Raw genomic sequence first — 23,515 nt, forward strand, 5'->3', positions numbered from 1 at the left:
TGATTGTGAGATCAGTTACTGTATGTGTGTGTGAATTGCAGCATGTGGTTCTTTTATTAGATGGAGTATGCTGCTTTTAAGAGGCTGTAATGAGACTTAATAGGACTGGATTGATGTTTTCTGAGATGATGTTTTGTGATTCTGGTTCTGTCAAGGGTGTGTTGGAATGTGTTGGAATCACATTTGGAGATTTATTATTACAGGAACATGGGTTACACACTTAAAATGGTGTTCTAGCATATTGACATCTTCATCATTCTTTCTTTCCAGCATTGGTAGGCCTCACACAAATCTAAAGTTACATTTCCCAAGAACCAAAGAATAATGTGTATTTCACATGTGTTTTTATGGTGGAATTTCCATTATTATTTTTCTCTCTTACATTTTTCTTTCCATGTTGTTGTTCATGATGATATTCTGTTATGTTGATGTACAGAATAATCCATCTCCACAAGTCAGTCTCACTTCTGTATTTCTCCCAGTAGAATCTCTTATTTGTAACAAGTACAACAGATCCTGGCAGTTTACGGTTCCCTGTCTGTCCCGCTCTCACTTCCTGTTATGTGCTACACTTCCTTCCTCTTGTCCCATTCCTCGATGTCCTCCAATGTGTTGGTGTTCCATGTCTATAAATTAGACTGAAACTTTGCTCATCTTTCAGTAGCAACTAGAAAGATTAAATGGTAAAATGGTACATGGACTGCTTTTATGTAGCTCCTTTCTACTCTTTGACCACTCAAAGCACTATTGTTCATTCCTCACATAAGTAAACCTTCTGATTCCCAGGTGACTGCTCTGCCTTCTGAGCTCAGGAGATTGTACTACGTTTGGGAGTAGAATTGTACTTTATTGATCCTGCAGGGTAAAATTCATTAATACAAGATACAGAAAAAGATAAAAGCGGTACTTATCTAATCAATACTCATTATATTATATACTGTACATTGTCATGTAAAATAAGAATATTACAGTTAGTAGTCCTAAAACCTGTGAGTTCACAATGGGTTTCCTTGACCTGATTTCAAATGCTTTTTCTTTACCATAGGGTTTTTGAATTATGGACGAAATAACTAAGGTCTGTGGTTAATATAAATTCTAGAACATGAATTGTACTCATGGGTATAGGTGTTTTTTTTCTGCCTATAAATTGGTTGTGTGGTTACAAAGGTCAATTAAAAAGTTTTTTGGAGGGGGATATCATATTCATAAGAGTATTTTCTTAATTTCTCCACTGAGGGAGACCATCGGATATTTCCAGAGGTAATTTCCGGGTTGACCTCCCAAAATACATCAGCATGTCTGTAGTACGCGTATGTTGTGTATGGTTAAGTGTGAGCCACTGCTGCTATGCTTATGAGATGAATTATCCAATGCACACATGTACATCATACGCAGTAATATTATCACCATGACAATCATGTTATGTAGACAAGATGATGTCAGGCACTTGACATTAGCAGACCGGTTGGCACGTCGACCACATAATGGCAGTGTTGCAGGTTTGATCAACTTCATTCCACTGCCGTTCTCACTCACACATCCCCCAGATACTTCTGCAGGATGTAACACACACACACACACACACACACACACACACACACACACACACACACACACACACACACACACACACACACACACACACACACACACACACACACACACACACACACACACACACACACACACACACACACACACACACACACACACACACACACACACCTACCTATATCACTGCTGCCTGCATTCATGGTTTTAACCAACAACTACCCCCCCTGTCCCCCCTGTCTCTCTCTCTCTTCCCCTTTCCCTCCATCAGTCGATGTCTCCATCAGGCCAGGGGCGCTCCGACTCTCCGGTCTACACTAACCTCCAGGAGCTGAAGATTTCCCAGTCCAACCAGCCCCCGCAGCCCTCCTGCTCCCCGGTCTCCGTGCTGGGAGACTGGGAGACGCACAAGGACCACAGCGGCAGACACTTCTACTACAACCGCTCCACCCAGGAGAAGACCTGGAAGCCACCACGTGCCAAGGAGACCAGCACGGGCAGCGCTGGAGAGAGTACCGAGGTATATGCACCTTCACGTTATGGTTGTACATGGCATGTATTAGAAATCCTAGCGTCATACATCACTAAACCCATTGTTTGATTACTACATTCTGTCCATCGATAATCCATGATTCAATTAAACGGGACATTGCAGAACATGATTCTCAGACAATCGACTATAAATTAGATTGCAGACAATCCTCAGACTTGGCATTACGGTAGTCGACTGTGTATGACGCATGTTGTACACGTGTATACACACTGTCACACACTCACACATGCTTCCATGTGCATGCCTGTGCGGCAGCAATGTGGGTGACATCACTGGTATTTCACACATGGATGAGTACTGTATCGAAACATTACACATAAAATATAACATACACTCGTTCTCATACTGGCACGCCCACTGAAACCGCACACGGAGTCCTTATGTACCAAATCAGGCGGTGACTCACACCGAAGGCATCACTGATTTTGAGTCATCAATTCCATCGAGTTAAAACTGCTTTCCCACACTGCCATCTACTGGTGAGAAGCAGTCACAGATTTTGAGTCATCAATTCCATCGATTTACGACTGCTTTCCCACCCTGCCATCTACTGGCGAGAAGCAGTCAATGGTACTACTGAACGAATGCAAATCCACAGTCAGGTCACCACAAGATCTCCTGCACTCACATTCAAGGTTTATATGAGGTCACGGAGTTCACAGTAAAGTGGTTTATTGGTTTTCTTCATTACGGGTGTCTGGTTCTCTATCCAGCACCGCTGCACTCTGTGTTTCATTGGTGGCGGGCATTTCCTTGGCTCTGCACTAATCTGATTTACACTGATTGGTTATGGGTGCATTCCAATCATCTGTTCTCCTTTATAACTCCATGGTGAAAGATCTTTCTCTCTCTCTCTCTCTCTCTCTCTCTCTCTCTCTTCTCTTTACATCTTTTTTTCCCCCTCCCTGAATGGTAGAGCACGCCTCCTCTCCCGCTCTCGCCGTCCTTCCTCCCTCTCCTCTCGTTCTCCATTGGCCGCCTCCAGCCTCTGTCATCGGAGGACACCTGCCTCAGTACCTACTCTAGCCAGTCAGACAGCCAGTACGGCTCGCCACCCCGCGGCTGGTCAGAGGAGATGGATGAGCACGGCCACACGCTGTACGTCAGCGATTACACTAATGAGAAGGTACCTTCCTGCTGCAGGGCTCCTACTGTTCCCTCATGGGAAAGGACAGAGATGACTAGTTCCCTCTGCTGGCTGTTTTCATTCCTGGCAGACTATTTTTTTCATTTTCCAGGGAAAAAAACTTTTGGTAATATCTACACCAACATCCACGTGTTTGTTAGAGTGCCCGGCCAAGCCGGATGCACCTGTGTTATTTAATAACGTCATAATTGAATAAATCACAGTCAAGACTTTGAACACAACCAGCAGAGGACAGTGTGATGGTGGTGTACTTCCATACCTGGGGGTTTCTTCTCTGGGTTGCTGCTTCTGTGCTTCTGGGGTCCTTCGTGGTGGCGTTCAAGCATCACACAGAGTCCAGCATATATGATGTGATGTTCCAAAGAGGTTTCGTTTCAATGTTATTCAGGCGTTAGTCAGTATTGTAGCTTTCAATCAGACAATTATGCTCTTACGTAAGGTCAGAGCACGTACCAGTCAGTCAGACCCACTTTTGACCTTTGTGTGTGCCAACAGTGGATAAAGCATGTAGATGACCAGGGCCGGCCCTATTACTACAGCGCAGATGGCTCCAGGTCAGAATGGGAGCTGCCCAAGGTAAGAATCTTTACCACTCATTGCTCATTGCAATCTAATGCTAATTTAAACTCCATTGTAGGACAGGACGCTGTCCTGCGCCTCAAAGGGCAGCAATTATAAATCAGGCTCGACTCATCTTATAAAGCTTGTAATGTATACAACCCTATATCTGTGTTGTGTTGTATTGTTTGATGGACTTTTAAAGTGATTTAATTCCAACCCCTGCTCCTTTCTCTTTGTTCGTCCCTGCAGTACAACCACTCACCACCCCAGCCGGGCAGAGATGCCCCCAAGACCCGCAGTCTGGACAGGAAACAGGAACCCATCGTCCTCACCAAGTGGAGACACAGCACCTACGTCCTGGAGCCCAACGACAAGGTCTGAAACACAGTATGCAGTACAGTCCATACACGTTCGTTTACTGTCGTTAAATAGACAGCCACTTGTCTTCTGTCCGGATCCCTTTATGTTATTACACTACAACCAGAGAACATTTGTCCTTTGTTTCATTTAACTTTGGGTCTGCTGTTACTACAAATAGACAGTATTTGTCCCCCAATTATCTCATTGCATTCCATACCCTGTGTGAACTAGTGAATACAAATAATAGACCTTCCTTCCATGTTTTATTACATTCAATAAACTTTGGTCAACTGATACTTTATTACCGCTGCACTGTAAAGACAATAATTCTTCCCCAATAAAAAATGATAACCCTAATGATCACTAATTTTACAGCTACTGTACAAATGTTAGTTTTTGTTCTGTCCTGTCGAGTGGGTAGGTTGTGTTGTGTGTGATAATAATACAAGGTTACAAACGGATGGTTTTGTTTCAGCGGCTCCTCAAAAACAGGCGTTTCCGTGCAGGCTCTGCCCGCCCACACCCATACAAACACCAAGTCAGTGTGACCTGTCAATTCAACCCGCCAATCAATTGCCTTGACCTTCAATCCAAAAAGCCAATCACCTTGCATGACGATTATGAGATGAAACGAGGCGGTATAGCATCACCGGATGTATCTGTTTCTTTATCCTGATTTCTATGTTAACTTTAGACTGATCATCCTCACCTGAATCACCTGACAGGGAAAGTGAAGGAGACTTTGAATTGTGGAAATGTGTTTGACAGATCTTGGTCACTTGAATGCCTCTTTCATTTTTATTTCCCCACAGATTTAAAAAAAAATGTTTTCAACAATATTTTATCCAGATTAACATAATTTGTTATGTGTATTGGGCTGTTATGGGCTGGTATGTTATGGCCTCTAAGGGCGATGAACCCCTTTATACTTAGTTGACATGGGTCCCCCAGAGCTCTACACTTGGTTCCCCTTTTTTCCCCTCTACACAAAATCTTTTAGCTGAAAATATCTGATCTACAAGCTCACAATGTGTCAAGTTGGGATGCATTGTAAGCTTGTAGATCAGCTATTTCCCCCAAACGTATGCCCCAGAATATGTACGCTAGGGTTCATGGGTTGGTCATAACATTTATCATTTTATTTGCAGTCCTATCCATGTGATCCAATGTGATTTTAAAGGGAAAGAGGCCAAATTATTTTGCTAGTTACCGTAGATCATCAGTCAAACTTGCGCATTGTCACCAGAATATTGCTGACGCATCACGCCACAACATCCATGGCGACGGATTTGATTCAATTCAATCTCAGTGCTTTCAAGAAATTTCATTGGTGCCACCGTGCCAGTGTGGAACAGTACAATATTGTGCTGGGTGCAGATTACCAACTAGAGGCCTTTTCCAACTATCACGCTTCAGAATCCCACTGCTTAATTCAATCTAATTCCAAAAGGTCTTCCTGTCAATCAATAACACTATCGTCAAACATCTGCACCTACATTAACGTCTCATGTTCTCGTGCCGTGGTCCCTTCTGGTTGAAGTGACTTTTTTGACTCATTTGCCTTGTGTGTCATCCATGTTTCTCAATATTAGGATGCTCCTCCAGGCCCCAAGCCCTCCTCTCCTGACTCTGACTCCTGCCCTTCATCTCCAAAGCCCCCCACCTCTGTTAGTATCTCCCCTCTTCTCCCCTCGGGTGTTGCTGCTCTGTCCCTTAGAATCACTGAGGGGGTCAAGTTGTGGATTCTGCTTAACGAAATTGATAAGCTTTTGGGCACAGCTGATGAACAGCATTGCTCAAGGAGTTGATTAGCCAAAGTTGTTCTCACTTATTGTGACTTCTGTGACCCTGAAACCTTCTTTTTTTGCCTGGAAAGTTGCTAGAAGCAATGCCCATTCAAAAATACCAATTGTATCCCAACCTTAAAGACTTGCAATTATAGAATTCCACGATTGCAAGTCTAGGCAACTTTATCCCTGAAGTCCACATGCTGCGTTTAACTGTAACCTAATGAATTTTAATTAATTAATTTGACAATATTTAACGTGAATCCAATCGGTCTGTCAAGCATTGGGAAGAGGTGCATTCGATTTTCACATCCTCACAAAAGAACGACAGGAATCATGTTAAATACCAGCAAAGTTCTCCTTCAATGTATTTTTTAAGGCTGTCTAATTATATTTAAGCTTCCCTTTCTGAAAGGTGTGGTGATGGAAAGCCTATTTGCAGTGTTTTTCTCCTGAATTTACGTGGTGGTGATGATCTTGGTGGTGGTGTCTTGTTCAGAGCTTTCTCTGTCAGATCTCTTTGGGTTGTTTGGCCTGATGTTTACTAGCGTTGACAGATGTTTGATCTCATCTGTGAATGTAGTCTTGGACATTTCTTTGCTCTGTTCTTTTTTCTCTCTGTGGTTCCTGTATGCCACCACTCCAATATGTTGTGATGTTTGTGTGTCTCTGCAGCCATCAGAAAAATGTGGCGTTCTGAATGTGACTAAGATCACTGAACATGGCAAGAAAGTGCGGTGAGTAAGAGCCAGAGTTGAAATCCGATGCAGTACTTGTAGTTGTTGCTGAGTACTATGTTATTTAGATTTAGGTTTAAATGTACAGTACCAGAAGTTGCATTTTTATAAATGAAACGGTAAACAAAATGAAACAATAACATTTTAGATGAGAGAAAACTGAACATAAGATAATCTTGTTGAATTATCCCCCTGACAGGAAGAATTGGACCTCTTCCTGGACGGTACTCCAAGCATCCACACTGCTATTTGCTAAAGGCCAAGGAGGCGGGACCAGTTGGGTGAGTGACAGAAATCTGTTGCACACTGGGAAGAAGTGAGGTCACTGGGAGTTTACACTAAAACCAGATGGATGCTAGCGGGTTCATATGGAAATAGAAGTTGTTGAAGTATTTTCTCTCTCTCTGTGGTGTTGTGTTGTTGTTTGTCTCTTGGATGTTTGGGTGGCATTCATTTATTTACTATTCTTTCCTGCAGTCCAATTGTCAAAGCTACCCTTCCAACCACCCACCAAACGCATTCATCTACGTATATGTCAACCAATCTAAGCAGATTCTCAGAGCGCATTTCCAAATGCACCCTTTAGTTCATGTCTTCTCCTGTCTCCTCATCCCCAGTTTGGAAGCAGCCAATCCAAGCCTGAGTTCACTGTGGACCTGAAGGGAGGTTCGGTGGAGTGGGCCTCAAAGGACAAGTCCAGCAAGAAGCATGTGTTAGAGGTGACTGAGGGGAACCCACCTCCATGATAACCACAGCTAGTCAGATGTATTTATTTAATTTCATTTTTAGAATAGCCGAGTGGTTGGGTTTGCTGCACCGGACAACTGCCTTAATGGCCATTGTCCTGGAGTGGTTGTGGATGTCCTGGAGACATACACTAACCTTTTCAGCAGACAATAGTTACTTAGATGAGTGATATGCTGGTTTTAATCTGTGTGTGTGTGTGTGTGTGTGTGTGTGTGTGTGTGTGTGTGTGTGTGTGTGTGTGTGTGTGTGTGTGTGTGTGTGTGTGTGTGTGTGTGTGTGTGTGTGTGTGTGTGTGTGTGTGTGTGTGTGTGTGCGCGTGTGCGCGCGCGCGTGTGTGCGTGTAGCTGAAAACCCGCCAAGGCACGGAGCTCCTGATCCAGTCGGAGAACGACAGCGTCATCAACGACTGGTACCGAGCACTTCAGGACACCATCAGCACGCATGTAATGCACCCCCACCATACCCCCTCCACCTTCACAAGCACAATAAGAAACACTGTGTTGATGATTGCAACGTTCACAGAAGGAGTTTGTTTTTGTACCCAGTGCTTTGACACAACAACATTGACCATATTCACATGGCAGCCATTTTGCTCTTACCTCATAGTGAGACCATAATGGCTGTTATGTAAATGTGGGCAAAGCACTCACGCTTAGAGCTACAGGACACTGTAGGACACACGTTTAGAAGTCAGGACAAACACCCATAGCTACAGTAATGCTGATATCGACCTCTGTAGGATATACAGTATGTGTTAAAATGTTGTTACTGTATATTAAGTTTATACCAGCTGAGGTCCAATAGCCCAGCAGTTGTCAAGTAATGGCATAGTTGAGTAGCCAAGCGTAAGAAAGTAGCGTAAAACAGACAAATACAACATGAATAAATGGGTAAAAATAAAGTTTGTAGAAAATGGGTTCTAAAAAGTGTGTTTGTTTCCAGGCATGGGAGTCTGATGAGGCCATAGAAGAGGACATGCCAGAGTCTCCTGGCGCTGAGAAACAGGACGAGGAGAAGGATCACAGAGACTCTAAGAAGGGCAGAGGTGAGTCAGTCACTCGTCAGTCACTCGTCAGTCACTCCTTCTAGGGGTGCAACAGTTAATCGAACGAATCGATTATAAAAAATAATCAATAATTTAAATTGATTAATAATCAATCCCTATTTTGGGTATGTCACTCAATATAGGCAAAATGTTTCAAACAAAATAGTGAAAATAGCCAATGTCCAAGCTCGGCTTGGACATCGGCTATTTTTGCAGAAAATAATAGTTGTAGCCCGCCACTGGGTAACGTTGTCCCATCCTTCCGCCACAGCCATGAAGACCTCCTCCAGCATGGATGCCTCGGAAAACAAGAAAACCAGACACAAGTTGAAGAGGTTCCTGACACGCCGGCCTACACTGCAGTCTGTCAGAGACAAGGGATACATCAAAGGTAGGATGCAGGTTCTTGTGTCAAAACCTCTAATAACCCAGATAAATCCTGATATTTATTTCTTGGTTTTAATATATTTAAGTTGATATTTTTTACTGTATGTCAGACTGTAGTATGCAAGTAGAGCGATATTTCCGCCAAATCTTCGCCTATTTTAGCTGACTGTCCGCCTATATGACATGCCCACAATGGGGGTGGTGGGGTTCATGTGTTTAATCTCTGTCTTCAGATCAGGTGTTTGGCTACAGCCTGAGTGACCTGTGTCACATGGAGAACGCCACTGTGCCGAGCTTCGTCATGATGTGCATCGACCACGTGGAGAATAATGGTGAGTGATGCTGACATCGACTACACACACAGATCATCATCTGCAGTTCTTAACTGGGACTCAAAGTCAATGGGGTAAACATGCCATTCCACCGATGTGGTCCCTTAAGAACTGTAGATGGTGTGCGTCCGTGCGTGCCTGTTTGTGTGTGCGTGCATGTGTGGCGCGTGTGTCTACAGATTATGATCATTATGATCAATGGGTGTTAACTTCCTGGGTGCATGTCTAGGGTAATGGAGGAGTAACATTCACTATGCCAAACTGGTGAAAATATACATATACAGTACACACATATATATATGTATGTGTATATGTATGTATACTGTATGTGTATATGTGTATCTGTATGTATGTATGTATAGTATTTATTAGCTTGAATTGGTCCCATTGACTGCACTGTAGATTGACTAGATATACCCTGTGTTGGGGAAGCAAAACCTGTTATATATATATATATATATACTGTACATGTTATTTCCACCCTGCAGGTCTTTCTGTGGATGGGCTGTACAGGGTGAGTGGGAACCTGGCCGTCATACAGAAACTACGCTACGCTGTCAATCACGGTAAGCTGCCACCCTCCAGGTTAACTCTTCACCTCTAGGCTCCTCCCAACATGTATTCAGGCATTGTATGAATGCAAGTGCATATAAGGCATATACTGTATTGCTATTGTCTGGAAATTGATTCTATTTATTTTGTGTGTATCTGTGTGCATGCTTGCGTACGTCTGTGTACCTGTAGATGAGAAGGTGAGCCTAACGGATGGGAAGTGGGAGGACATCCATGTGACCACTGGAGCTCTGAAAATGTACTTCAGAGAGCTGCCTGAGCCTCTCTTCACCTATGCTTTCTTCCACGACTTTGTCAACGCCATCAGTATGTACAACACACACACATCATGGAAGTCACTTTTTGCACATTAGGACGTATCCATTGCATCGCTGCAAAGTTGTGACAGGTTTGTCCATTCTGTAGAGATTCCTGACTACAAGCAGCGTGTCCATACCATAAAAGAGCTGGTGAAACAGCTGCCCAAACCAAACCACGACACCATGCAGGTCCTCTTCAAACACCTCAGGACGTAAGCACTACATTCATCCTGTCCCTTTTATTTATCATTTTGTTTGATGATGGGGGGGGGCTACAGGGCTTTAGAGTTTATTACTCACACTTTCCGTTAAAGGCAAGATTTATTTCTAAATTTGGGAAATCCCCGATAATCAGCTCTACATCCACATGTGCCCCTTGCTGGGCCACCCTCTTTTTATCAGGAGGGAGACAACGAATAAAACAAATGGATTGTAGCTTTAAGGAGTAAAATGAATTTAAACGGCAGCAGCCTGCTCTACATTAGAAAAAGAAGACATATTTAATGCTTACAAAGATTAAATGTGTGGACAATTGAGGAAATTCCTCATGTATTAGCATTTCACTTAATTAGATATGTTATGTGTCTATATCTCCCTCCCTCATACATTCTGCAATACACACTCTCAATCGCTCTCTCTCCCCAGGGTGATCGACCATGGTGAGGAGAACCGTATGACAACCCAGAGCGTGGCCATCGTCTTCGGCCCCACCCTCCTGCGACCTGAGACAGAGACGTTGAACATGGCGGTCCATATGGTGTATCAGAACCAGATTGTGGAGCTCATATTGCTGGAGTACGAGGGCATCTTCGGCAGGTAGACAACATCACAGGAGGAAGCGTGTTTCTCTGCACCCCCTGACCTGAAATACAGAACTCCTCTTAACCCAGCATGGCCCTGTCCCCGGAATAAGCCCGGCCCAATACAGCATCCCTCCATCTCTCCAGTCAGCCTGCGGTCACTGGCTTTCCACATGCTCATGTTTTTCAAACCACATACAATCATCTTGAGAACTTGAAGACCCCCCCCCCCCCCCCAAAAAAAAAAGTTTAGACTCTTTGCACTTAACCAATCCTCTGATCTCTCCTCTGCACTGCTGTGTTAGTGCCACTGTTTTCCTGTGAAGGTCACATCCACTCCTGTACCTTACACTGGATTCCTATGGCCGAGATGTGGAGGCAAAGCCTCTCTGCACTGGATAAGTCCATCGCTACAAGGAGGTTTTTGTTGAGGACTATGGAGGGGTGAACTGGACTTTAACTAACTGAATGTGGCTTCTAGCCTCGGTAGCTGCCTGCAGACGCAATGCTATGAGATGGCAGGGAGGTTAACAATGCTGGCTACAATACATAAATGTACAGTACTTGACCACCACTTGTATAGACAGAAGACTGCAGTCCTCTCTATAGTCATACTATAGAGAGGCGTGACCCATATCTGCCAGGTGACTGTCTGTGTGTTTCAGAGGTCCCTCGTCTGCTGGATCGCAGTGCGAGTACAATACAGAAGCTGTAGTTTCTACTTTTTGTTGGACCACCGCAGTTGAATGCCACACTGATGTTCATCAGAAAGCTGGTGGAGCCAACAAAAGAATCTGCGCAATGTGGAAGTGTCAATTCTTCCTTTGAATCTTTCTCCTCCTCCTTTCAGTTGCTAGCACTTTCTCTTTATTTCTCTCACCTTCTCCTGTTTTCTCTCTCTTTTGGGTCACAAAACACTGGTTTAGAGACTGCTCTATCTATACCTGTCTCAGTTTTAAGGGGGGAAGATTATCTCATGCCAGGTAAAGCAACTTGAAACACCAAGGTACTCGGCTGTGTATTTCCTTGCCTAATGGATAATACATCTACAGGCAAACGGACTTTGGAAAATGATATATGTATGTTCTATTGATCAATTTGTACAGCATAGTGTGTGCGCGTGTGTGGATGGGATGGGTTAATGGACGGACGGATGGATAAAATATATTGTACAAAGGTAAATAAAAATATGTATGCCAAAATACGCGGGATGGATCAATAATCTATTATGATTCTACAACCAACAGATTGTGTAATAAAATTGTGAAATTTTCTTTTTTTGGAGATTTCATCTCTGCATAAATGGACAAAAAAAGAATGTAATTTTCCAAATGAACTGTTGGCTTTTTCAAACTGGAATAAAGGCCTCTGTTGAAAAGAACATACTGTACTACTTTTCATATTTTGTCTACTTTTTTATCATGGAATACAAGCATTTTCTTGTGTGCAGTTATTCAACAACTGATGATTGAAATACTTAATGCGTAACTTAATGATACCATTTAAAACAAAAGCATAACACTACATTGAGTTATTCAATACGGACAATCATTCAGGTATCATGCAGTCTTAAACGGCTCCATGGAGGTAGAGAGCTAAGAATTTGCTGAATGTTTCAGGTTGGTATCCTGATAGGCCGGCTGGTACCTGGATGGAAGATATCCTATAATACATTGCTAAACCCAAAACCCAAGAACAAACCCTGCCACTGTGTGGGAATAAACACAAAAACAACATATCAATGTCACTAACAACACACGCCACAACGCGCAGAATCACTACGCGCATTCTGTAGGCCACTTCACACTGCTCAGCACACATCTGCCCCCTCGAAGCATAATTAATTGCGGCCAACACAAACTCACAACATTACGGTCGGCCATGTTGTTCCTTAGCGTCATCGCCGAACACCGCCCAGCGAGACCCAAACCGCGAGGCGGACCAAATTTCGTGTACACCATTTGTGTTACCTTTTATTTCCTCCGAGGTGGAAACTGGAAAGACTGGTGATGCGAGGTTAGTTCCCTTTAGCTCTCAGCACGCTGTGTGTGTGTGTGTGTGTGTGTGTGTGTGTGGACTACTGCACGCTTTTGTGGGTCTTTGCGAAATCCCGAAGTGGAGTTTATTGGTCATTGGAACGGTGATGCACGTCACCCCTTTGTCAAGTGGGTATTTTCAAACCCTGGAATGGATTTAGGGGAGCATCAGAGTGTTTGTGTTGGAGCGCCTCAGTGCGGCTGCAGAGTTCATGTGCAACCTCTTGCATGCAATGTTTCGCGGGGGTCCAAAAGGGTCCGCGATGTTTGGCGGGGGTCCCGACACTCCCAGGGGACCCGGGGGTCCCCCATATTGAATATCAGTGTTGCCACATTTGCGCCAGAAACAAGCAAACACCTTCATGAAAAAAAAAAAACAGCCGAAGGGGTCCGCCATGTTCCAAGGGGGTCCCAACACTCCCAGGGGGTCCGCGGACCCCCACGTAAAAAAAATATATAAACATTTTTTACATTACAGCACAGATACAGTATATTACCACACCTTGTTCTTAATGTCCTGGTTGTCACGGAGATCACTGGTGCTCAGCTGGAAGATGGTCCAATTTTCTCTGAGACTGAGGCTGAATCACAGGCAGACAGATGTACACAAAATGACATAGGGTTAAACTCACAGACAGAAAACTGCTTCACAATAAAAAATATTTGACACAAAACAGACAGTCCAAAAATACGGACCAAACAACCGACCATCAGAGGCAGGCAGACCGTGTATTGTGAATTTGTACTGTTGTTCTGGTGTCTTACTAAATAAAGTACATCAATCAATCAATCAATATATATTCAATATGCTCACATTTTCATTTTTCAAAAATAGCACATCTACAAGCTCAGCGCGGCACTCGGTGCTGCGCTATGAGCTTGTAGATCTGCTATTTTTGAATAGCCAAAGAAATCTTCAAATGACACGTATGCGCTCCGGGTTTCAATGACGTAACCCATTTTGGGAGGGAACCCCTATTTGTAACTATACCTTTCAAGACGGGGAACCCCTTTTGGGGTTCCTGTTGCTATGTACAGTATATAGCAACATACATTTGTTGTCATTTTTTGTTGTTTTTCAGAAAACTTAGGTCAGGATTTAGAAGGCATTTTTAGAATCGGCCTCAGGTCTAAGTGGGTTAAAGGGATAGTTCACCCCCAAAATTACTTTTTTTTTCTATGGATTAGTCTCCCCATGAATTCATGGATATGTTTTTGTTTTTGTCACATACCTAAGACCATAATAGGCAGCGGTTCCGGTAGGAGACACAAAGGAGACTCTGCATGTCTCCTACCGGTCATCAAATTACTGGCTTAGGAATGAGACGAAAACTAAACAATTAATTCAAGTCTCCATGGGGTGACTAATCCATAGAATAAAGGTCATTTTGGGGGTGAACTATCCCTTTAACGCTAAAAACACTAGAGGGTGCTCTTCCGCAACCTATGAATGATCCCTTGACTGCAAGAGAAGGAATGGACGGATGTGACGTCATCCCAAAAAGATTCATTGCCGTACACTCCTATGTTATGAGGTGCAGAAAAACACATCTAGCTCGGATTTCTTATTTTTTTTGTGAAAACGAGCCTTATTCAACGGCCGATAACTACAGAATGGACGATCGTGGTAAAAAAAAATTTGTTCCGGTGGATAGAAGAGACCCTCCCCCTCCCCCTCCCCCAGGACAGCCTTTGTTTACATCCGTGTCCACATCGGGCTTCCGTGGCTCTCCGTGGATCGTCAAAATAAGAATTAATATCTGGCAGAGAAAGTGTTAAGAGAGAGAGAGAGAGGGACAGTGTGTTTGGACCTTTTGGGGGGCTGCTGCAGGTTGTCGTATCTCCGGTCCGGTCTGGAGAACTGCTGCCTCCTTGCCCAGTTCAGAGGTCAGGGAGACTTCCCTCTGAGACTTCCCTCTTTGGTCAGTTTTGAGGAAGAACTGCCAAATCACCCCTTCTGAGTGAAAATGGATCAGACGTTCCAGGAGCATCTCTGGCCGGCGAAACCCTGCCGCAAAGCCCCAGTGACACTCAGTGTCCATCTGAGTCTCATCGTAACGTAACAGTTTCATGTCGAGGACAACTTCCGTGGTGATAGAACGCAGGTTCTTCGTTGGGCGGAAAAGCTCCTCAAACCGCAGCACAGACGCCTTATCGGTGTTCTTGATCTGTACGACTCCGTCCCTGTAGTTAAAGAGTTTAGTTTGGAACTCAGAACAGTGTACACTGACACTGGTGTTATTTTGCACAGAAATGTCAAGGCAATATTTGTTCTGTAAAGCTTCAAGGAGATCAAAGTGCTGCCTATAGAGAACTCCACAAAAGAATCCCCTGAGGTTTCATTACTTAAATGGGAAACACAACACCACAGAATAACCTTCAGTCTACATTCACATGTGAAAAATCCAGAGCCAAATATACATAATCTTGTTCTATTCCCAGTGAAAAAGCTCTACCCCTTCCATGCTGTCTACCTTTTGCAGTATACTGTGTTATAAAGCTTGTTAGATATACAGTGTGTACAGCACTCACTTCAGTATATCCATCTGTGGTCCTTTGGCTGTGTATTTGAATTTGAGCTGGTACTTTTCAGTTTTCATCATCTCCTGCAAAGAGAGGAGAAAATGTATCTGTTATCTTTAAGTAGAGGCAAGGGATAATAGAGACTATGCTGTAACCATAATTGTGTCTTTTAGTTTGGAATCATCAAACGTAATTTGTTTTTATTCAGTGTTGGGAAGATAACTTACATTGTAGTTACCTGCGTAGGTGTGAACCTACAATGTAAAATCACACTTGTTATATATACCACAGTAAATATTCTATATCCTCCAAAGGCTATTTGTTTTGCAGTCAGGATTCAGTTAACTACAGTACATACGACTATAAATGAGAAAGTGCTCTTCAGAAGTGTGCTGACTTTACAAAGTTAATACATGTCTTTTTTGTTTTTCTTGTCGTGTTACATGTCTGTAATAGTTGTTTCCAATGACCTCACTTACCGTAATGGACACAATTTCAAGCTGTTAAAAAAACAAACAGCATCAATATTAAAAAGCAATAATCAATATTATCTCACACAGACCTAAGGAAACAACAGCAATTTCAACTAAAGGAGCAGAAACATGGTACTACTTACTCTGTGTTTTTCCAGTTTCTGAAACAATTCGATCATGCTGGAAGAGATGCCAGGTCCGGGTCCCCCAAAGTCCTCTCGCAAAATGTTGACACACTGATCTGAACAAGTAAAGTGAGAGGGAAGGACATTTACAGAAATGATAAAGGCATTTATTCCATGACTATCAAAGGAGTGTTCATTTACGTTTACCTTCCAGATCTCTAGACCTGTAGGCGTCCTCTGGGAATATCCCTCTCAGGTAGGTGATGGAGGACACAGCCACAGCCATCATCCTCTTAACGAAGACAAGGGACGTTTTCAGGTCACTTTGGAATAAGTTGGTCCACTACATTATGACAGAAAAAGACAAAAGACATTAAAGTGCAGTTTATTTGTATAGCACATTTCATACACAGTGGATCTCATCGCAAAAGCGCTTGTATATTTTGAAAATAGCAGAGCTACAAGCTCACAAGCATCGCATCGCTATTTTCAATGCAGCCAGATTTGCAATCTTATCTGAATGACTGTTAAAGCAGTTTGTTTAAATGAGTTTATAAAATGTTATATTTTCACAGGGATTCTTTATTAGTGTGTTAGATAATACATTTTGGGGTGGATATATGTGTCCAGAAGCCTGTCAGACGGTGAGACAATGCTGCTCCGCAGGTCTACAATGGAACAATTGTACGATAACAGGGCCCTATTTCACGAAAGCAGAATTAGGGATTAAGCCTGGATTTAACACCTATCCTGGCTTAATTTAGCCAGGATTTGCGATGAATCAGTTTCATGAAAGCTGAATTATCTTGCCAGATTAGTTTAGCCAGTTCGCCCTGGCTAAGTTTATCCATGACTAGATTTCACGAAAGAAAATTGACGCAATCCTACTTTAGTTACCGTGGCAATTTAGCTGTGAAGTTAGCCTTGTCAGGAGCAGGCTAACAGCCAAGCTTAATTAATCCAGTGCCTTGTTCTTCAAGTTTTGGGAAATAGCTGTTAGTCCAATGACTCCAATCGTAAACCAGTGACTTTTTCCACATTTAATGCAACACCTATGTTTGTATATGGACTCATTTGAATGATTCAATAAAATGAAATAAATACAATAAGATATAATCAATTTAATTATATTACTGAAATAGTGTGACCATGAATCATAATTGTTTCACAATGACTTATGTGACATGTCATTGTCACTCTGTTAACACTATAGTTCATATTGTAGATGTTTGATAATATATTAGGTTTTTTTTAGATTATAAAAAATGTCTGACATACATACATATACATACATACATACATACGTGTGTGTGTGTGTGTGTGTGTGTGTGTGTGTGTGTGTGTGTGTGTGTGTGTGTGTGTGTGTGTGTGTGTGTGTGTGTGTGTGTGTGTGTGTGTGTGTGTGTGTGTGTGTGTGAGAGAGTGTGTGTGTGTGTGTGTGTGTGTGTGTGTGTGTGTGTGTGTGTGTGTGTGTGTGTGTGTGTGTGTGTGTGTGTGTGTGTAAATTATTAGTGATGGGCTTAAAAGAGCCTCTTGTACAATGTCAATGAGGAGCATTGACATTGTACAAGGGCCATTGACATTGTACAAGGGGGGGTCACTGCAACAGGGACCCCCCTGTTACTACCGCGGGTAACGGCGACCCCCGTCACCGCAACAGGGACCCCCCTGTTACTGCCCCGGGTAACGCGACCCCCATCACCGCAACGGGGACCCCCCCGTTACTGCCGCGGGTAACGGCAACCCCCGGGGACCCCCGTTACTCCCGTGGACGGCACTGCAGATACAGTATATAGGCCTACATAGATGGATTCCATGTAATCTCAACATTGCATGCATGGCGCATATAATAGCATTGTAGATTAGTAGGCGATATTCACTTACAGTATACTCCTCATGTTTAAGCCTAACAGAATTATATATTTATGGACTATATATTTATGGACAATATATATAAATTGTATATATTTTTGGACGACTTGTGCATTCAATACTTTGCCATGCCTTCTCCCGGGATCTATTTATAGAGCACCAAAGTCTGACGTAATTTACTCATCCTACCTGGGTTGCGGTTTATTTCCCCCATTCAGAATTCCCATAGACTTGTTTGATATCGCGTCAATAAGAACTGTCTTCCAAAAATAAACAAATGACCCCGGCGGTTTGACTTATATGGATATGAAGCATCAACTGACGGTGAGAAAACTCTAATGTTACTGCGGCCAAATTAGTTACATTTTCGCATTTTCCAGAAATAGACTTTATCAAATATGAGTGACTGACTATCATAAACGATACAGCGACACCTCGCTGACAATATCGCCGGGATAGTTTGTTTATTTTTGGACCACAATTCTTATATGAGACGATTCTAAGATGACCCAATGTTATTCTCCATAGAGAAATTACTTCTGCAACCCAGGGGATGAACGAGTGTGTCACGGTCCGCTCCTCGGGCCGTGGACTTTGACTTTATTATTTAGAGCTTGAATGCCCTTATTTGGTCATGGACACTTTAGGCCGGTTAGGCCAACGTTTATTATTTAGACCTTGAATATGCCAGTATATGGTCGTGAACAGTTAAGGCCGATTAGGCCAAAGTGCATATTGTATGTTCTGAATATTGTTTGTTTCTGCATACTGCATGTGCTATACTGTATTGTATCTGTCATTCTGTTACTGCCTTTTGCAGTTGGTGTCCTGTGCTCTTACTTTGTAGTATGGTTTCCTGTCTGCCTTGTTTACTGTTTCCTGTCTTGTCACGCTTACTCTTGATTAGTTATGTTCTCCACCTGTGTCCTGTTGTGCCCCAGCCTATCACTGTGTTGATTGTAGTTTGAGTTCACCTGCGTCCTGTTACTCCCCTGTCTATTTAAACCCTGTGTTGGCATTATGATCTTGTTGGTCCGTAGACCATTGTCAAGTGAGTCATGTGTTTTGGCAGTTAGCCATTGTGAAGTTGCTATACTTACCTACCTGTGTTAACCGGCCTGTTTGGCTCAATAAATACATTTAAGTTTATCCTGCATTCCTACTCGTCTGCTTTTGGGTCCTTCCCGCTACTCAACCCTGACAGAGTGACGTCAGGACTTCAGTACTCTATAGCGGCCGTGTGTCCTTTCTTGCTTTATACATTTTACTTCCTCATAATATGATTCCTTGAGCTGCTGCAGTGCTGCTGTTCAGCCACAGAGAAGAACGCTGCTGTGGTTTTGGACTCCATGATTGGTCAAGTTCAAGGATTCTGACTTTCATGGTCTTTTACAGGAATACGTGAAGCCTGGCTTTACCATCCTGGCTCGACACAGCCTGGCTTGACAAGGTCTAGCTCGACAAAGTCGCTCCTTTTCAGCCTGGCTTGGCGTTCAGGGAACGGAATAAACCAGGCTGTACGGACCAGACTTTGACAAACCTGGATTTGACTTAAGCCCAGGCTTATTTAATTCACCTTCCGTGTAATAGGCCCCTGGTCACTGCACTGATCCCAGTCACCGGCTTCGAATGCTATCAATGCATTGAATGGGAGATTATCACGTTTTATCAGACCATTGAATGGGCGAAGTAGGCGAGCTACTGTCTACCCCGCGATTTGTCAGACCATTCATTGGGCGTAATCAGGAGCTACTGACCTACCGACGGAGGCGGAGCAGTCCCCACAACAATATTTACGATTCTGTGCGTATCGGTACATAACTCGAACGGCGCTGAGTAGGCACAGGCGAGCGTCGCACCGCTCCGGACGGCAACTCAGTCGCCTTAGCTCCTTCGGTGGCCCGTCGCGGGGCTCCAGCTCGCCTGAGACTGCGCGCCTCCGTCATGGTCCGAAACCAAAACCAAAACCGAAACTGAAGTATTTAAGTCATCTCCGTCGGTAGGTCAGTAGCTCCTGATTACGCCCAATGAATGGTCTGATAAATCGCGGGGTAGACAGTAGGTCGCCTACTTCGCCCTACTTCGCCCCTTCGCCTACTTCGGCGAAGGGGACCCTTCCCCACTTCTTTGTTATTTCTCCCAGGGGTTGAAACACCTCGTCACAGCCCAGCTTCACCAAGAGGGTCTCACGGAAGTAACCAGCACGGAACCACTCCATCATATCATGGTCACTGAAAGGACCTGAGACACACATGGGAGTTTCACATGTTCACTCTTCATTCTGCATTCCAACTTACAAAATCACATTTGTTTTCAACCCAAGCTCCAGAATACAGATTCTCTCCTTTCATCCCCAGCCCTTACCCTGTATCTCGTCTTGGGGATCTTTGTAGAACCACTTGAAAGCAGCATTGTGGGTGAGAGGCAGGAGCGTCGAACCTCCCTTAGCTAACTCCTTGAATTCAAAAGCTGCCACCGTTTCTGCCTCCTGGAGAGGGAAGATAACCGAGTGAGAAGACCCAACGCTGCAACGCTGCATTTCGGGCACACCAAAATTGAATAATGTCACTTGGATGTTACCAGAAAGAGGTCGGGTATCGTTTGGGTTTTATCCAATACCAGTGCTAAACCGGTACTTTTAAAACAGTGCCAGAGCCAATACTTTTCAATTCAAAAGAAAAGAACAAAACATCATGGCATTTTGTGACAAAAAGTCACAAAACTAATGTTTTGTTGATCTCGCCCTACATCCATTATTTGGTCTGCACCGTGTTGATAAATGAGGGCCACCACGTTGATAAATGAGGGCCACTAAACTTAATATTCTCAAATATAAAATACAGCATTGTAGAACCCTCATCCATCCACACATTCATAAGATACAGCAAATCCCACATACATCCACATAGGACACAGCAATGCCACATCCATAGACACAGACGAGCTATGTCTTGAGAAAATAGGAAGGTCTTGACTTAACCCATTCAATCCAGGAACGCATCTGTGTCACTTTAGATGTCTCTATTCAAAAATAGATATATATAGCTCAATATATAATATATATTCAAAAACAGATATACAAGCTCATAGCGCGGCACCGAGTGCCGCGCTATGAGCTTGTTGATCTGCTATTTCTTTTTAAAATCGTGACAATTTGTGCAAATCTTTGAATATTTATTCTACAGTTTTTTGAAAAAAACGTATGTTGCTATATCAGTGGCGCTCCAACCTCCCCCAGGACCCCCAAAATGATATGTATTTGGCTGCGGACCCGCATCTCAAAATATGTTGTTCCAGGGACCCCCAGAAGCACAGATCAGAGAGAAAATGTTCGCTTTAAAACATAAATTATATATATTCAAAGATTTGCACAAATCTTCAAGATTTTTCAAAAATAGCAGATCTACAAGCTCATAGCGCGGCACTCGGTGCCGCGCTATGAGCTGGTGGTTAAGAATCAATGCAACTTAGTAGATTTGGTTTTGTACTGAGCTGGCTGTTGTCAACCTACCGGTGTTGTTAGAGTGACTTCAGGGACAGGAGGTGAGATTCCCGCACTGCTGAGAGGAAGGTTCCTCTTGACGATTGACGCATATGAGGGCCCCTGCAGGTGACAGGAGACAAGTCAGAAATGGACACCACACACTAGTTATACATTCATACAAAGCTCAAGCGTCAACACAAAATGGATGTGTTTTGTGAGTTGTGCACAAGCAAATAAAATAAACTAATAATGAATGTAAACAGCCTTATACATTAACTATAACAAAGTTGATTATTCTGTAGATAAACTATGAAATCATATTTGTCCCCCTTTACAAGAGATCGGTCCTGTGTGGACCCTATCGGGTCCATTTGGTTCCATATGTACACTCTCAGAGTTAAATCAACATTGATTTTACAATATAAATTGAGGTCCCAGGGATATAAATGTCATTAAATGGGGGTCCGTAGCCTAATGCTTGTCAAACTGGGGGTCATTGTAATTAAAATGGTTGAGAATCACTGCTAGAGAGCCGTAAAAATCTTCTATTATGGGGGTCCCTGGCTTATCTTTTCAAATGGGGGTCCGCGGTCTAAGTGTCTATTTGGGGGTCCTTGGCACGAAAAAGTTTGAGAACCACTGCTTTAAGTACATTTTGAGGGCAATACTTTTGTACTTTTAATCACGTAGAATTCCGTACTTTTACTTGTAACAGAGTATTTCTACATTAGCAGTATTGATACTTTTACTTAGGTAGAATATTTGAGTGCCTTTTCCACCACTGATTGTTATACAGAACCACAAGATGGCGCCCGTTAACTTACGGTCTCTGAAAACTAACTCATCATGTTAAACAGTTCTGTTCAAGTTCAACATTCAGCGTTATAACAGTCAACTTTATAGTTGATTTGGAAGTTGCTTCGACGTGTTCAGAGATAAAAAACAACAATAAAACAAAACCTCCATACAAGAAGTGTCAACAAAAACGCAGGCCTACGATTAAGCATTACAATATTTTAATGAATGCAACAAGGAAGGATGTTTTTTTAAGATGTTTAATTAAGTACAAAGGTATTGGCATGTAAATGTACTTAGTTACTTTACACCACTGCACACAAGTCACAACGGTTTATTCATTTCCTTACCTTGTATGCTTGCTGTTTAGATGCTGCCATCTTCTCTCATTCACCAGCTAGCATGAAAATGTGAATAAACACAAATGGTTAGTCATAATAACAACATAAATACATCATACATCATGTGAAATATGTGTTAATATGTTTTATGTAAAAGTCATATTTAAAGAGTGACTTTAAACAGACCTTCTTGTTCAGCATAACTTACTTTGCCCAGCTAGAGTTTCTGAGACGGGTGGGTGACGTGACGTAAAGGCCCTAATACGTACTACGCCATACGACGTTGTCGCGCCTAAAGCAGCAGATCTGCAAGCTCACCGTGGATCAAGGAAGCTAAGGGGTGTGAGCTTGTAGAACGGCTATTTTTGGAATTCCCGCCCAAAGTAAATTCAGTGGCGTAAAGTAATTGAGTACATTTACTCAGTACTTTTTCCACCGCTGAGTAAATTACAACTAGAGACACAACTGAAGACAAAAAAAACATTATTATTATGTTAAATAAATATTATGTTAATACGTTATTATCTGATATTATTTAGGATATAGGCTACTATGTATTTTTTTCTCACCAGTCTTGCCAAATCAACAAATCATGAAGGTCATGTGGGCCAAAATATCACTGTCCCAGCTGATGTTGTGCTTATGAACTCAAATTAAATTAAATTAAATTGAACCACATTGAATTGAACCACATTATTTTGGGGCAAGTCATTATAGGCAAGAATCTTTACAAATTCTCAAAAGATGATCAGGTCAGGATACCAATTTTATCCAATCAGGATAGAGAACTCAGACAGGATACGGATTAAAGTGAAGTGAAATTGTAAGTGATGACATAAAGAAATGAGCAGGAACACTCTTGATTGGCTGACATTTTGTCAGTGATATTGTTTTGATCAGAATAGTGCTTTGAATTATTATTTTTTTATTTTTTAAAATTCAATTTAAAATATATATCCTACTGTGTATACTTTTTTTTTTTACTTG

At 42.7% G+C, this 23,515-nt stretch overlaps 1 protein-coding gene across 2 annotated transcripts in view; it reads left to right on the forward strand.

Annotated features, from left to right (window-relative positions):
• LOC311045248 (rho GTPase-activating protein 12-like) overlaps positions 1 to 12,266 on the forward strand; it is a 52,953-nt gene extending 40,687 nt beyond the window's left edge. The window contains exons 3-18 of one of the 2 annotated variants that reach the window (XM_084057046.1): positions 1,823 to 2,071; positions 3,021 to 3,230; positions 3,747 to 3,827; positions 4,062 to 4,187; positions 5,765 to 5,839; positions 6,635 to 6,696; positions 6,896 to 6,977; positions 7,314 to 7,415; positions 7,788 to 7,886; positions 8,386 to 8,488; positions 8,760 to 8,879; positions 9,109 to 9,207; positions 9,696 to 9,773; positions 9,952 to 10,086; positions 10,186 to 10,291; positions 10,725 to 12,266. In XM_084057046.1, the coding sequence (XP_083913172.1) occupies positions 1,823 to 2,071; positions 3,021 to 3,230; positions 3,747 to 3,827; positions 4,062 to 4,187; positions 5,765 to 5,839; positions 6,635 to 6,696; positions 6,896 to 6,977; positions 7,314 to 7,415; positions 7,788 to 7,886; positions 8,386 to 8,488; positions 8,760 to 8,879; positions 9,109 to 9,207; positions 9,696 to 9,773; positions 9,952 to 10,086; positions 10,186 to 10,291; positions 10,725 to 10,899 (1,902 nt within the window). In that variant the 3' untranslated portion in view covers positions 10,900 to 12,266. The remainder of the gene's footprint in view (positions 1 to 1,822; positions 2,072 to 3,020; positions 3,231 to 3,746; positions 3,828 to 4,061; positions 4,188 to 5,764; positions 5,840 to 6,634; positions 6,697 to 6,895; positions 6,978 to 7,313; positions 7,416 to 7,787; positions 7,887 to 8,385; positions 8,489 to 8,759; positions 8,880 to 9,108; positions 9,208 to 9,695; positions 9,774 to 9,951; positions 10,087 to 10,185; positions 10,292 to 10,724) is intronic. The other variant, XM_084057047.1, reaches the window with a different exon arrangement.
• The last annotated feature ends 11,249 nt before the right edge of the window (positions 12,267 to 23,515 follow it).

The sequence above is a fragment of the Gymnoscopelus microlampas genome (assembly GCF_963454915.1).
Source record: "Gymnoscopelus microlampas genome assembly, chromosome: 5".
Lineage (NCBI taxonomy): Eukaryota > Metazoa > Chordata > Actinopteri > Myctophiformes > Myctophidae > Gymnoscopelus > Gymnoscopelus microlampas.